This window comes from Arctopsyche grandis, chromosome 10 (genome assembly GCF_051622035.1).
Source record: "Arctopsyche grandis isolate Sample6627 chromosome 10, ASM5162203v2, whole genome shotgun sequence".
Lineage (NCBI taxonomy): Eukaryota > Metazoa > Arthropoda > Insecta > Trichoptera > Hydropsychidae > Arctopsyche > Arctopsyche grandis.
The window spans coordinates 9,040,858-9,058,730 of NC_135364.1; the positions used below are offsets into that span (position 1 = coordinate 9,040,858).

At 32.8% G+C, this 17,873-nt stretch overlaps 1 protein-coding gene across 1 annotated transcript; it reads left to right on the forward strand.

Annotated features, from left to right (window-relative positions):
• Positions 1–712: 712 nt before the first annotated feature.
• On the forward strand, positions 713–16,972 carry LOC143917683 (uncharacterized). Its single transcript, XM_077439262.1, has 6 exons — positions 713–863; positions 14,297–14,432; positions 14,518–14,651; positions 14,728–15,217; positions 16,817–16,896; positions 16,964–16,972. Exons 1-6 carry the CDS (start codon positions 831–833, stop codon positions 16,970–16,972), a joined length of 882 nt encoding a protein of 293 aa, XP_077295388.1. The 5' UTR covers positions 713–830.
• Positions 16,973–17,873: the final 901 nt, after the last annotated feature.

The window sequence follows — 17,873 nt, forward strand, 5'->3', positions numbered from 1 at the left end:
GCTATATTATATGTACATATAGCCAGGTCGTTAGCCAGCAACATAGCTGGGTCGTTTAGCTTCTGCTTAGCGTCGAGAGGTGTCGGGTGCGATCCCATGAGCTGACCTCGATTGAAAAGAATTTTTCCGAGTATATCTGTAGTGCTACTGGATATTTGGGACTCCAGGTCGATCATTTCCTATCAGAGTATGCCAATTTTCTCTGATTTCATTGTTGAAACGGTTCTCAGTAAAATTGTCTAAATATCCTTCCTACCTACTATGTCACCACTATTTGAGATTGATTAATGTACAATAAAATTTATGTACAATTCATAGATGTCTCGTTAATTTTCGAGTTTTTCAGTGTCTCTTAATTCAACGACTTATATAATAAAAAAAAATGCAATGTTTGTAATTGGCCAGGAAGGCGCATTGGGGTTACCTGTAAGGCCTTCCCGGTATATATATAAAAAATAAAAATATACATATCTATGTATGTATTTATGCGACAAAAGCACCTATAATATTTATAGGAAACCTCCAAACATTTTCCCCCAATTCGTCCACTTATTTTAATTTTAATATAATAATATACGTATACACATGTATATAAATTGTAGACACAACAAATTCAATCACGACCCGCATTAAAATTTAATATTCCTATTACAGGTGCGACCCTAGCCCTAAAATCGGTGGTGATGACCGGTGGAGGAGCCGTAAAATCCGGAGGTCGAGCCACTTTGCGATGCTCGTACGACCTGGAAGGTGATCCACTCTACTCCATTCGATGGTATCGCAATCAGGAAGAGTTCTACAGATACGTTCCCAAGGAGAGTCCTCCAACCATGGTGTTTTCGCTGCCGGGAATACACGTCGACGTGAGTCCTCGACTTTACATATCAAACAAGCGCGTTCATACACACACACATACAATATTCATAAATGGTCCAGTAAACCGTTTTAATATTTTACGAGACGATCGAAAGTTACTCACGGATAGTGAACACGTATGTACATACATATAGTACATATGTATGCAATAGTTTCGACTAATAAATTCAAAGTGTTCCCGATATGAAAATCCGTCACGTAAACTACGGGATTTGTGTCTGAAATGAGCATCACGTAATGCGCCCGCTTAGTTAAAGCACGTTTTCATAATCCACTCGGAATTTATTCTTTTCGCTATTAATCCTAGAATTAATCGTTTTTCAAATTCGACATCAAAACATTACGATCGCGACACTATGTATAAATAATCACATTGCTTAATAATAATAAAAATTGTTTGTTTTTCTGTCGGTCTTGTATAGGCTCGTAAGCCACTCAACCGATTACGGTGGAACTTTCAGGATTTGTTGTATGCAAGTCCGGGAAGCTTACTGTGAAAAAAAAACGGGAAAAAACCTCTTAATAATAATATTCGTAATTACGATTTTACCGACGCGAAATTTTGAAGCGCAATTGTGTAGTCAAGGAAATATGTTCGTTGGTAACCACGTTACCAGTTGGTTTATGACGACATGGCGTTGAAGAGACGTTAGTTGAGCTCCAACCAGCACTTGAAACGAAAACAGGAAATGTATTCCTTATTCTAGCATTGCAACACATGCCGGGTTCAGCTGTTAGTATGTATATGTGTATATTTATAATAATAATAATAATATATATATATATATATATATATATATATATATATATATATATATATATATATATATATATATATATATATATATATATATATATATATATATATATATATATATATATATATATATATATATATATATATATATATTATTATTATTATAAATATACACATATACATACAAGAAAGGCATTACAAGTGAGCCCCAATGCGCTTTCCGGGCTCATTATACATAGATAGTTTATAGAGCAATTTTACAAAGCGTCATAGAGACATCTATGGTTAAATTTGATAAAATGTTTGCAACATTTTATAAAGCATCAAATTTGAGATGCTGAAAAGTCAAATTTGCAAGAAATAAAACATGGTTGCCAATTTTTTGGAACTGTTTCAATGAAAATCAAATAAATTGGCAAACTCTGAAAGGAAACGATCAACCTGTAGTCATATGTCCAAGGCATGGCCAACAGCACCGGGTCAGGGATTGAACCCACGACCACTAAGTTGAAAGCATTACACGCCAACGTTTGATATATGCTGTTGGTACATTACATATACCTATAATATGTGAAAAAAAAATACTTGGATCTAAAATATAGCATTAATTTACATATAATATATAAAGTATGTTACACTGTTTTTCAGTCCCACCAATGCTTTTCAAAACTTCATTCATTCTCAATTAGTAATTCTTTAGAAAAGGGTTGTATTCAATATGTTGAGTGCTTAAAATAAAATAGCTACATTCGGTTGCATACAGTTAAAGATAACAAAACTTAACAAAATAGAACTTTTTTCTCCTGTCCTATAAACAGAACTTCTGTTTTAACCGAACTGAGCGGCATTGTCATGCTATTTCATCAGAAAATGCAATATTTGCACAATTTTTTAAATTTTTATATAAACATTTGTACGTATATAAAAAAATACACGTATAGTAATAAAAAAATCATATTAATATTTTATTTAAGGCTCAATATTTAAAACCAAATTTATTTTTCAATATATTATACATATGTACATACATACATATGTATAAATACACATCAAATTTTTATTTTTTATTTAAAAAGTTGTGGCATTACAGGTAATCCTACTACGCTACGATTGTCAAAATAAAAATATACAAAGAAAAATATAACGGCTAAAAGACAATACAATACACATACATATGTATGTACATCTGTATATTTATCTGAAAAGTATTTGATTAAAATAATAAGTGAAGTTTGAAAAACAGAGTTTCCAATACCATCATTAAAATTTACAAAAAAATAAAACTGAATTTGAATCTCTTTCAAGTGTGTTATAAAAACAGACGCGTCTCGAGAATATGCATAACGAATAAAACTAACTATTTAGTGTCCTCATATATTCGACGTAAATTTTATCAAACACAATAAAATATTCTATAACGGCAGAATATTTATATTGCATCGTAAAGTGCGGATTTATAGTATTGTCATAGTGAATTTCGTATTCGTAACCCATTTGCACATTCATTGGCTTTGGCATGAGACCGACGGCATACAATAATATTAAACAGACTTATTTCAACTCCATAATGTCGAAAGTTTTGAACCGAACTGATAGAACGAACCTATTCAATTTGCAACATACACCCTCGAGAACATAAAACACAACAGAATAAATTCGAAACGCATTATTCATACCCCTGCAAAGAGTGAAATGCACGTACCATCGATTGTTGAGAGACAACGCTTGAGATTATCTCAGTATATTTTATTATCTATGCGGGGGTAGGGGGATAGTGTAAAAAAATAAGAATAATTCCCTGATTTGAATTGAAGCTATTTACTTGATAAACAACTCCGATTCCAAACGTCGTATTGTGCTACGACGAAAGACCATTTTCTCGTATTGTGCTCGCAAACCGTACAACCCCACTGTTAACAGTGTTTATCGAGGAATATATCGGTGGGTCGGAAAAGGGGGTGGTTCGGGTGTTGTGAGAGAATGCACCAGCGAGTTATTTGGCTTCTTTGCAGTGCAGTTAGCTCCACGGGACGTTATAAGCGCACTAACTTTCGCAAAATTGCCCGGAATAAAAGCGCACACCAAACAAAACCCAATAAAGACGCCACACATTAAAAAGACATTTCAGCTTATTTATACGCGGTAAACAACTAAGGTTACTTACACGCACACGTAAATCTCACAATCCACCGTGGACTTTAATTATTAAAATAAATATAGAAAAAAGCGTACATCGTAATTTTAAAACTCACCCAAGTAAACTTTGCGTTCTGTTCTGAGATATTTATTAAAAGAGAAAAATTCTATGAGAAAAAATTCGCTGACGCGTGTGATTTATTCTCATTGTGTACAATGTGCTTCTTTTGTGGGGGTTTTTTTTTTTTGTATCAAATCAAACCGTGTTTTTCGCGTATTATTCCGTCTGATGCTGACATTGCCACTAAGTAAATCTATCGATTCTATCGAAAGCTTGTCTGCAAAATTCAAACAATATAATTTAGCGAAAATAGTCTCCGAAACTATCGACTCCACTGAATTTTTTTACGCTTTTGTACGCCTTAAATATATATCTCGTACTTACATAGAACGCAAAGGCGATAACTTATTTTTCAGAGTTTAAAGATTGCAATAAATCAGGCAGGCTGAACATTGAAACGATAGCTTTTCATAATTCAATTTAAGCTGTATTATAATTGAAGCGTAAAACCGAATAAGCATATATGTTATAATTTTATTACTTACATACATATATTTGAGACAAACTGTGAATGTAAATCGGTAGAGGACGGTACGCGTAACATAAGTAAAAACACATTTTTCAAAAATTGCAACATATATCTTTATTCGGCCGCACGCTTCAATTGTAAGTAATTGGCTTTTCAATTGTAAGTAATTGGCTTTTCAATTGTAAGTAATTGGCGTAATTGGCTTTTATTTAATACTAGCTGAACCCGGCATGGGTTGCAATGCCACAATAACGCCTGCAATTCCCGTTCCCGTTCCCGTTCCCATTCCCGTTCCCGTTCCCGTTCCCGTTCCCGTTCCCGTTCCCGTTCCCGTTCCCGTTCCCGTTCCCGTTCCCGTTCCCGTTCCCGTTCCCGTTCCCGTTCCCGTTCCCGTTCCCGTTCCCGGTCCCGTTCCCGTTCCCGTTTTTCGGAAAAACGCAGACAGCGAACATATTTGAAATTATTCAATTATTTGTTTATTTTACCCTAACAACGCATGTCGCAACGTGAAAACATTTGAAATTATTGCGTTGCAATGTCACTCATTCCCGTTATTCCCGTTTCCGTTCCTATTTTTGGCTGATTTTTTTTCACAGTAAGCTTCCCGGACATGCATACAATAATTCTGAAAGTTCCATCGTTCCATCCCACAATAACGCATGCAATTCCCGTTCCCATTTCTCGATGCATTTCAATAAGTGAATGTTTCAGTTTCAAATTAATACTTAATAATCAAATTAAATTATAGTAAATTATAGGAACGCATACGTGATAGACAGACAAACATTGATTTTTATATATTTGTAGGATTGTTATGTGTCGTACGTAATGCAAGGTTAGTATGAGTGGTACGTAATGTATCTGTGCGTTGGGCGTGCGCGCAAGTCGGTTAGCAACGTAAACATTTCCGTAACTACACACTGGGACTTCATACTTTCGCGTCGATAAAATTATAATTACGAATATTATTATTAAGAGTTTTTATCCCGTTTTTGTTTCACAGTAATCTTCCCTGACATGCATTCAACAAATCCTGAAAGTTCCACCGTAATCAATTCAGTGGCTTAGAAGCCTTTTCGAGACGGACATTGATTTTTATATATATAGATTATCGTTTCACCCGTTGACATTTCAATGAGAAGTTTTGGAAAGGAATTGATATGTGGCTTGAAATAAAAGTAAAAACCTACAATACATTCTGATATATGAAATATGAAAACAAAAAGAAAAATGATATCAATTAAATTTATCCAAATTGTACAGTTATAACCCTTGCGCTTCAGGAATGCGATATGTAAACTAATCGGCCTCAAATCAACTCCGATACAATCAAATGTCACATTAGCGAGTTTTCCATCCTACATATTCGTATGCTAATGCTATCTGAGAACTTTTCAAAGTATAAAAAAATAAATAAAAACACAAAGTAAAGGCGACGTCGACGACAGCCTCGCGAAAAACTAGTGCACAATTACAAAAGGATCAAAGAGATTTGGGAAATACGTGACATTGAAATTTCCCCGCTTCTAAAAGCTTAAAGGATTTTGATACATTTCGGTGCTCGATAAAAAATAAAAAGTTGAATAAAAAAATAGTCTTTTATGTATTTATTTAGAACCGTATTATTGACGCGTCGTACATACATACATACAACTTTTGTACGTAATATATACACGAATACATACATTAAACACTCTAAAATGATAAGAATTTTTAAAATTGCGGGTTGGCCATGTTCCATATTAAATGCGCCCGAAAATTTTTATTCCACGCCCAAAAAACAGGGCTTAGCCGAAGACAGGTCACGTACAAGCCGGGCACGGTGACACAACTTCGGAGATGAATAATAATCCATTATTCAGAATATCCGAAAGAGGACCGCAAAAGCCCTTTTGCCGCGTATTTTCCTTTTTTTTATTATTATATTCGTCTTCGTTCGTTTCGACCCGTAATGAACCGACATGATGTGACTTGAGTCGTATTACACATTACGATATGAAAGGTTGTCGACAAATTTACATAATCCCATATATAATATAATAATAAAAAGGAGAGAGAGAGAGAGAGAGCAGAAAAAATCAATGCTATCGTAAATTATGCATCCATTTTTTCGCGGATAACGACTTGCAAATATAAGTTTGTCGTTCAAATTTACGAACACAAACAGGTTCGTCCGTTTACGGCGGAATAATAATAAAAATAATAATCATAAAAATAGAAATAAAATAAAATAATAATGGAAGAGGAGTTCGCCGTTGAATTGCGTTGAACCGTTGGAAAAGCGAGTTTTTCAATCCGAGTTTTCCACGGGTTATGTGGAAAACTCGGACCAACTCTCTGCCGGTGAGAAGTGTCTCACGAGCTTAATACGATAAAAGGGATTAATCCGCAAATAGGTGAGTCGTTGGCAATGGCTTTTCATCACAATATACAGGCGAAAGAAAAGAGCTGAACGTGCCTGGGGTGCCTTATTTTTTCAGACGCTCCCAACCTTTTCAAACTTCAATTTTAATTGCACATTGAAATTTTCCTCAAACGACAAAATATAGAATTCCACGTTCTTTATATCACCTTGCATTCACTTTACAATTCATACAACAAAGTAAATAAATCGTTCGAAACGTCAACGATACTAAAATACAAACTCGTATACATATGCAGTGATATCATTCAAAATCCTTAACAACGGGTTTTGCGAAAAAAATAATAAATTATATTACATCATCATAATTAACACCGAATAATATAAATATTCAAACTAATTGAAGATAAATAGAATATATACCTTTAAATAATGTTTATATAATCCTCAAATATTCTTAGTTAAATAACCAGGTTTCTGGAAATTTCCCCTGTCAATTAATTAATAACCCCAAAATCAATTAATAACCCTGAATACTCACTGGATATCAATCAAGCATAAAAGTATGTATATGTACATGTATGTATTAAAACACATACATATGTTTGTAAAAGATCAAACAATTTGACAAATTTGCCTATCGAACTTATTGAACGTTCACATAATTTTGGCAGTAAACTTTCTTCGCCATCAAAACATTTATTTATATTTAACTGGCGTAATGTTCAATAAACAGTATACAATTTAAACATACTGTTCATTTAACACTACGTATAATATATATTTAGATGGATATTCTTTCACAATATTATGAAACAACATACTAATTGACGAACAATCAACCTCAACTTATGTACACGACAAGTTATACAAGTATTAACACAAATATACTTATATCTGACTGAAATATATTTAATAATGGCATATTATAATGTCGTCGTCATACATATATGGCAAATGTTCCAGAGTTGGATTGAATATTTATTCTCTATTCTCAGCCTCCAATCTAGCAGCCTTTTAGACCATCAGTCATCTGATACACCCTCAACAAATCCAGCTCAATTACATACATTCCCATGTAGCCAGTATGTCAGCCACATCGATGGTCTTTGTTTTATCACAACTCCAAATATTATATTTTCTATCCAATCTCTAAGTGTAACGATTAATATTCTAAGACCGTTTACTATGCCATAATATTTATTAATTTGATAATTAAAAAGTTCATTGTAAATATACATACATATGTACATACAGGGCTGATGAGAGGGGGGAAAATGGTATGCAGATAACCCGGGCCCGGCTTTCGATATATAAATTTTTAGCAAAAGTATAAAAGCATTATTTTTCCTTTATACTCTTAGGGTTTTTTGGACACAAAGAAAAATGGTATAACTGTTTTCGAGTACGGATTTTACCTACTTATGGCATAATCAAATTAAGGGAAAGATCTGTTCTGGTGTTCAGAATGGCCAGTTCCCTCGTAACAATATCCAAAAAAAAAATGTTTATTAATCCTTGGCCGATTCAAGCCGGTAATAAGCGGGCAGTTAAAAGTACGAGATTAGTGCATTTTTACATCGATAATAAAGATAAAATCTTTCACATTTACCTATTTGCAAATTTGTTATGAAACTTTTAACTTAAAATTGCAAATGTGATGCAGGTGCTATTCCTAGAATAATTCAACAGAAATATACTAGTAAATGATTGATTTTCGACTTTAGGAAAATACGTTATTCAAAAATGTAAAAATTTTGCTGTATAATTGCAAACGGTAGACTGGATTTACAATATCTCAAATCAAAGTTAGTTTTTAAATTAATAATATTTGTGGTTTACGAATTCATTTTTATTATTCAACTGTTTTCTATGTTGATTATTTTACCCCATAATGAGCATGTATCAATCTGAAGTATGTACATACATGTACATATATGTATTTATATAGAGACATTTTAAAAACACAGAAAAAATCATCCCAAATTCAATACATTATTACCTATGTACTATGTACCTGCTTTTCCATAAATAATATAAGTTGATATTTTACGGTTTTTTTATGTTTAATAATGTTACATGTTCAATTTTTATTTCATTATTTTTGCATTATTTTTTTAAATTAATCTATTTTTTAACATGTGTATACATATATTTTAATTGTTTCATTTTTCATTTCAGGAGTTGTTATAGTTTATTGTTGTATTTAATTAATTTCATTTATTTCACTGTATTGTATTTATGTAAAAAAATTCATATTAAATATTTTTATTTTTATATTTAATATTTATTTAATATTTTTACTAATATGGGTCAAGGGGGGGGGGGTCCGGATTTTAAAATTTTCATCGGGGCCCGGATTTTCTCTATACGGCCCTGCATATGTACATATGTACCCAGCAACTATACTAGTCGTCCAATATCATAATAGATTTAGCCGGATCATAATAGATTTAGCAAATAAAATGTAGCATAGTCAAAGCACACCACTCTAAATGGCAACGGTTAAAAAGTGCTCTCTTCAGATTTTTCAATATTCATTAACTTGTATGGATACTTCAAGACACACCAGTAAGAATACTCTAACACTTTAGATTTTAAGCGGGTAACTTGGATACTTTCTTGAAACAATCTATGAATATTTAATGACAAAAGGCACCACATTAATACAGATAAATACACTCAGAATATGTACATTTTTAACAAATATTATTACAAACATTCATATTTGATTAAATTATTCTCGGATAAAAATTTCACGCTACATATGTATATACAAATACGGAAAACGTTTTTTTTATATATCTACCCCAATATTTTTTAACAATTTTTCCCTTATATACGTAAATTACTAAATACATACATACATACGTAAATTACTTAATACATACAAACGTAAATTACTTAAAGACGGCTATCAATATAGATATTTATGTATGTACTTGCAGACAAATCTCTAAAGATATGTAATATTAGAATGTATGACGTATTTTTCTGTCATATCGAGCCTAGCAACATATAAAACAATTTTTTCCACAACAAAATTCAACTACAAAAATAAATGACCAACTACTACAGCTTAAATTAAAAAAAAAACGTTCGAAAAGCGGTAAAATTTACGATTTTCACAAACTTAAATGGGCTGGCGGCAGTGCAAATATATTTTTAGAATTTTTATATTATTTTTTACGAATTCCCTATGATACAGAGCATCTCTTACAACTAGAGGCGTTTCCAAATTCCAAATTTCACTCTGCTCTAATGTATAATATGTATATCTCAAAGTATATCGTAGCATTTCTTGATAAAAACCAATACCGTATACAGACATCTAACGAGAGACTTGTCTCTAAATAAATCTCTACACCTACACCTACACCATATATTTGTATACATGAATCATAATATATCTAAAATTGTATATTATGATTCATATATACAAATATATGTACCTAAATATATGCACTATATCGATATAGTATTATATGTATATGTGTACATATGTACATATATAATATTATACATATTTTTTTATTTTTGTCATCCCTCTGTATTTTTTTTCGACCGTCGTGGTGAATTGGGGATTCCTGTAATGTCACAGTGATGTATAAAGGATATGATGTATTTTTCGACTTTGTCGATTTTTGATATTCTTCGATATTTTGTGTTCACGGTTGGTTCTTGTACATATGTAATTACATAGATACATACATATATTGATACTAGACATTCCTAATTTTTCTCCTTATATTAAATATTATTATTTATATGTTACAGTGAAAACATATTTCAAGTGAAAATATATTTTCACTAGTGAATTTGATATTCTTCGATGTTTTGTGTTCACGATTGATTCTTGTACATATGTAATTACATACATACATACATACATATATTGATACTAGACATTCCTAATTTTCCTCCTTATATTAAATATCATTATGTATATGTTACAGTGAAAGCATATTTCAAGTGAAAATATACATATTTTCACCAATTCAAGCAGTGAAAATGTATCAAACAATGAATTTTCAACGTTTAACTCCATAAATTTAACCCTAACAACCCAATCTTAAATGAATAGGGCTAACCCTTACCTAACCTAACCTATCCTAACCCTTAAATAATACCAACCCTAACAATCTAATCTTAAATGAATTAAACCAACCCTGAAAATGTAACTGGTTATGATGTCACTGAAACGTCAGTGAACATATATTTTCACTTGAAATATAATTTCACTGTGACATATGTATATGCAATGTGACTAATTATATTGCTTTAACTTTTGTTTTTTATGAATTGTATGTATAGGTATAATATGTATTTAATTTCTGTACAGTTATTATTTTGTTTCTTTTCTGTTATATTTTTGACCATTAGGAATTCATGTAATGCCACAATGGTCCAAACTTTAAAAAATAAAAAATAAAATACATAATTCAACTCCCATACAATTAGCTACGTATATATGTACATACATACATGCATTCGAACGGAATTACTCCACTGTCACGCGAAATGCAATCCTACATACATACATACATATAATATTTTAACATAAATGTGACACGACGCTGTCAGCTATATTTTGTTGGTGAAAGTAATAAAAAAAAAAGTGGAAAAACAGCCAGAAACGAGTGTATGCGTCACGTGATCTTTCGCATCTGTCTAACGCACCACGCATACTAATCAAAAACAACACACAACACTAACCAATAAAACATATTATAGGTAGATTATAGGTAGAAGCAACAAAAATTACATACAAAACACACTACCCAACAATAACAATAATGACGATAAAAACACACCTCTCGGTTGACGATCGCCTTTTCCTCGGGATATAATACGGCCGTAGACAGCCGCAAGTCTCACTCCAGGGTTTGCCAAAAGGTTTAGCCGTTTCGCGTGATTTATTCTTTAAACGTTTTTATTGCAGACCAACGTCCCAACTAATGCCCCCACCCACTCTCCATACGAATCCTCGTATTCTCTGTACATACATATTTGTAGACACACACATACACATAAGCAAGTATAATGAAAATCTCTAGAATAAACTAGGAGGAATGGAGCTTTGAGAGGGTGCATGGGATTTCTTTCGTTAAAATCGGGGTACGTTAAATGAATAACCGTTAAAACCGAGGTAGAAACCAAAACGAAATACTGAAAGGAATTGCGCTCGGCGGTAAATTTCAATTTATAATGTGGTTGTGACAGGTGGTGGTAGATTAAGAAATGCTGACCTGGCGCAAGCGTGAATTTTCCATTCGCGCGCTGTTTACGACGTGCGTGCTATATCGATCAACTTTGCCCAATATCACTATACATACGTATTTATTCGATTCCTTTAAAAAAATATAGAGCAATTTCAAAAGTTCACATTGTCATTTCTCCCATAAAGCTTAAACCATCATTCATAGAAAGGTGAAAAATCTCCAGACGACTCGAAGGGAGTATATAAATTGAAGTCGATACTAACTTTTAGCAACTCCATAAGTATTATATCAATCTAAAAAAAAATAAGCGGTCCTAAGTTGTTAAATATTTGGCGCCCCTAAGTTTTATTTTATTTTATTTATTGAAAAATCAACAGACAACAAGATGTGGACATACATAAAAACCAAGAGTAAATATATATTATATATAACATCCGAGTCCAATTACAGATTTTTTTAAAGATAAACAAATGAAAATGAAAAGAATAAAAGCTATAACATGACTAAATAGCACATTGCATAACTAAACTAAAGTGTTAAAATATTGTAAAAACGTTATAAAATAGAATAGAAGAAGAAATGGATCAATCGGTCATGATTCTCTTGATGTTAGTCCTGAATTGACGAAGAGAAATACCGAACAGATCAATCTCATTCAGCTCCCCGTTAAACATACGATAAACACGCTGCAGATAAGAATATTTTTGGGAATTAGTATTGAAAGGATCAAGTGAAAAGAGTGCAACGTGTCTAGAATACCTATCTGGGATCCTGAAATCAACCTTATTCAGTAAATCAGAACAATAAAGGAAACCGTTTATGAGCTTAAAGAAGAACGTAGCATCAGTAAGTCGTCGTCTGACAGAAAGATTGTTAAAAGATAGAAAACCATGTTGAAAAAAATTGTTAAGATTGTTAAGTTGAAAACCATGCTCAAGAGATAAACACACATCATCATCATCTACAACCATTCACCGTCCACTGCTGGATGAAGGTCTTTCCAATACGCTTTTGCGCAACTCTCATCCATCTCACCCCATACATTTTCCTAATTTTGTCTACCCATCTTGGTTACCGTCTTCCTTTTCCCTTTTTACATTCTCTCGGGTACCATTCTAGTACTTCTTTTGTCCACCTTTCATCCATTCTTCTTGCCACGTAGCCCGCCCATTACAATTTCAATCTCTTCACTCTATCCATTATAACTTGTCAAACTTCACACCCACCTATTCCATTTGCCTTCTTTTCTAGTAATGCCAACCATACAACGTTCTATGCTTCTTTGAGTGCATTAAACTTTGTGTAGCAACTTGGGGTTCCATGTCCATATTTCACGTCCGCACGTCATCAATGGCAAAACATATTTCTTACAAACTAACAAACGTTCATTTTAATATACATATTGTATGTATGTATCTACATACATATGAGCCGTTTTGAGTTTAACAATACTTGATAATAATGGTGGCCTGTAATATGTATGTATTTTCTGCTTTTCTGAGATTCTGGACACGTCGAATTAAAATATGTTATAAAAATTTGTGAATTAATTCAAACAGAAAAAGTGTTTTTAGAACTGAAAATTAGACTCCCACCACTATCAAATATACCGGCTCATACATACATACATACATACAAGTGGAAATTATTAAACGCAAAGTTGCGTTTAATAATTTTGTGTTTTTATCTAACGATGGAGAATCGCATACTTTACACTGCACAATTTAAAATCATTTGAATGTTTTTATTGCTAATTTGATTCAATGATTCCCCTTCGTGAGATAAAAACCACATGCATATATTTTAAATGTATAAGAGAAAATTATCTTTGTATTTGTAAACACCGAAAATCTTCTGATTTAATACATTTATATTAAAATATACCGAGTTACCAAAATAATTAAGATTTTCGTGGAACTCTGTGCGTTCAAAACATTATAAACAATATTAATCGATACTTCTACGAACTTCTCAACTCGAAAATAGCGCTTGAATGAGTAAAATTTCAAACAACGTACATACATACAAACAGTATAAATGATTTATTCATAAGGAAACGGGAACCAATCCTTTTCATTTTTTTCATTAAAATGGAAATTAATCGAGTTGATTTTCAACTTGTTTTCAACATTGAATACATTGTAATTGTATTAGTAATTAAACGATAATTTAAAAATATTTTTAGCCAGCTCAGCACATACTGGCAACTGCGCGAAAATAATAGTACGAAAAATATTCTTTAGTACGTCCTATGGTACCCCGACTTTTCCGCTCATATTGACAAATTTTCATACCATTAACACCTCACTCTATTGACACAAAATTTACAATTTTTCTTAATTAATTTCCATAGTTGTCTGCATCAAACGACCAACGTGTGACTCTAACGGGCGTCCATCGCCAGCTTGCAGCACTATACTTCTGTGAAGTATCGGCCGATGCTCCTCTATTTCACACAGAGATCCAATCAACCAGACTGGACGTAGTCGGTGAGTTTTCATCAAACTAGCTGCATACATTTATACATATCTAGGTGTATAATTAAACCTACGATAAACCTCTTTTGCGAAACAGATACACCCCAATCGGCACCGGTGCTGATCGTAGACCGCTTGAGATACTCGGCAGGCGACAACATAAGAGCAAATTGCTCATCGCCTTTGAGCTACCCACCGGCGAATTTGACTTGGTACCTCAACGGAGAAAAGGTATGTCTCATCAGATATGTAATTCAGTTACAAATGTATGGCCTTTGAACTCAAATCGATTATTTCCAACGTGCAGGTAAATAAAACGTACACGACAACGATACCTTTGAATCCGGATCTATGGGAGCCGAGCTCGTCGTTCAGCGTCCTGGAAGTGGGCACCGAAGAGCAGATGCAGCATCCGCGATATCAGGTCGGTGGAAGTCAACAAGAGATCAGCTCGTCTCAATTGAAAATTCCGATCACCAGTCCTGAAATCACAGTGTACACGGCTTACTCCCCTGTGCCGAAAGTTCCCAACGATAACCAACGAGAGCACAAGTATTACGAAAACATCGAAAGGGGCAAAAGCGGTTTGACGGAATCGAGCCTTTTGGATTATCCGTTGCCGGTCAACACGATACCTTTGAAGATCACTAAAATCAGACTCCAGCCCGGATTCGGAGGCGTCGTCAAGTTGAAGTGCGAAGCCACCATATACGACGTTTATAAAGTAAGCAGTGAGATCGTTAAAATTAGAGAAGAAACGCCACACATAGCTTTGGTCATGGGTCAAAGCTCCACAGGTAATACATGAATATTTTTGACATTGTACGCGAATTTAAGTATAATATGAATACATACACTGAGCAACAAAAAATCACGTTCTTCAATTAACACTTAACAATCTTTACTTTAGTAAAGTAAAGTATGACCCATTAAACTAAAATCTGCTAATGATTTTTGTTGGTTTGCTGTTTTGTCTGTGAGATATGAGCGTTTATAAAAATGCACAATTTTCACAGTTTTTTGGCTTTGTCGGTACTTAACTCAAAACTTACAGCGATGTTGTGGCACATCGTTTTTTTAGATAGTTTTAAACGTGCGAAAAAAATAGGCCGTGCTTTGCCAAAATGACCCCCTGTTTTCGAGCGTTTTCGGTAAAATTGTATCCTTGTATTTATCCTTACTTGACAGTGATCGATAACGGTCTATCCTATATTTGAATAAATGTAGGAGAACTTGTCGACGTTCCACGTGCCGCGTTCCGTGCTTTGTGTTTTCACCCTTAGTATTGTTGTGCTCAAAACGAGTATTGAAATTAACAGTCAGATGTTCTTCCTATTGATTATAATTTTGTATTGCTTTATAGTACTTATAATTAACTATCCATCGAATTTTAAAGTCAAAAATTTTATCCAGTGCTATAATGCATTTATTAGGCCAGTTTTATATTTCACCACATTTACTGTCAAAATGATTTACTGCTCGAATAATAATGTTTACATAAATACTGAGATAGAAAACCAATCCATATACACGTGGTAAAGTAAAAAGTTAATAAAACAAACTGACAATATCACGGGAAGAAAATAGAGGTAAAAAAGTACATTTTTGACTTTTAAGATTCGCTATATAACTAATTTTGAGTATTTTAAAGCAATAAAAATCACAATCAATAGAAAAAAAGTCTGACTATTAATTCTAATACTCCCTACAACAGAACAGAAATACTAAATATTGGGTCAATGTCTGCAAAAGCCAAAAAACTGTAAAAAATTACGAATTTTTTTAAACGCTCATATGTACATACATATATACAAATATACCAGGAAGGCTTAACAGGTAAACCCCAAATGCGCCTTCCTGGTCCACATAATTATTACATAGATACATGTAAATCTAAACAATATCTGACATCTATGGTCAGATATTACAAACATCGTATTAATACGATAAATAACAATGAATAACTTTCATGTAACAATACGAATTTTATATTCGATAAACAATCACAGAGACATCTATGGTGAGCAATATGGCGAAACCTAAGATATAACAATAACTAAAGGTTCACAACAAAAAATTGGGAAGGAAACGCCAATTTTACAGAAATCGTTTCAATGAAAATCAGAAAAATTGGCAAATTCTGATAAGAAACGATCGATCTTGACAAACCAAGGTCTGACCAACAGCGAAACTTAGCGGGAATCGAACTCGTAACATCAAGTACGAAATAATTCAACATTCACCACTAAACCACGCTGCTGGTTATCTCATAAACGAGAGCAAACCAAGAAAAATTATTGTCCTAAACGATTGATAAGTCTCCAGCCCGGTAATTTTTTTTTTTGTTGCTCAGTGATATCAGCATAATTTTAAATCATGTTTCTGTACATTTTCAGGTTGTGTAAGTAGTAATACGTTGAAACAATGGTTGATGATTGTCGCCACGACGATGTATGCACTTACCGTCTGGAAAGTGGTAATTTCAACCAGATGAAATCTATACAGTACGTTAAATGTCTAACGTGTACAATAAATTGTTATAGAAGAAATAATTCGTATACAAAATATAACTAATATAAGCATTGAAAAATAGTACCATATAATAAATTTATTGCAAGTTATTATTAATGAGAAAAAAAACATCCACGTTAGCAAAAAAAAGAAAACGTAAGCATTTTATACCATTCAAAGGAATTAATTTTCAACCACTCCATATTTTATTTATAATATTAAAATCGCACACAAGTCTTCGCAAATGATTCGTAGAATTTTTAATTAAATGTCCTACCCTTTTGCACAGCCAAATGGTATCTTAATTTCAAATACATCATTTGTGAACTTGTGATGTGACTGAACGTGTCAATGAACCTATTCGTATTGTGTAAAAATAAAAATTATTATACATACATAAATATATATATAATATAACATTCAATGAATAATCTCGTAGAGTTATTTAGACAGGGTGCCAAATTATAGATAAGTGTACAGTGTGGATCTTCGTTAGAAATAATATAATTTATATGTTTAATTATTAAATAAATTTTAAAAATATATACGACATTTTTTTATTGTTTTTTTTATATTGTATATATTAAACCTTGGAAATATAAGAATACGAGTGTTCATTTATTAGGTAAGTAACGTGCACGCCAAAGAAAAACAGTGATTTATTTTTTTCGTCATTTTGGCGTGGAGGGTGGAGGGGTGGGGAATTTCCATTTAATTCGAAAAATAATAAAACACCCCGTCTCGAATACAACCTTTCCGAATTCAAATCTTCACTTCGCAAAGATATTAATTAAAAAATAAGCGTACTTCTTAATGAAAAAACAAAATCAAATTAATATTCGTGGAAAACACTTCCGCTACGCTACGCTCGCGCAAAATTTTTCCACCTACAACGATGTACATAAATTTAATTTAAAAAATTCTTCCGCCTGCCCACTGTCG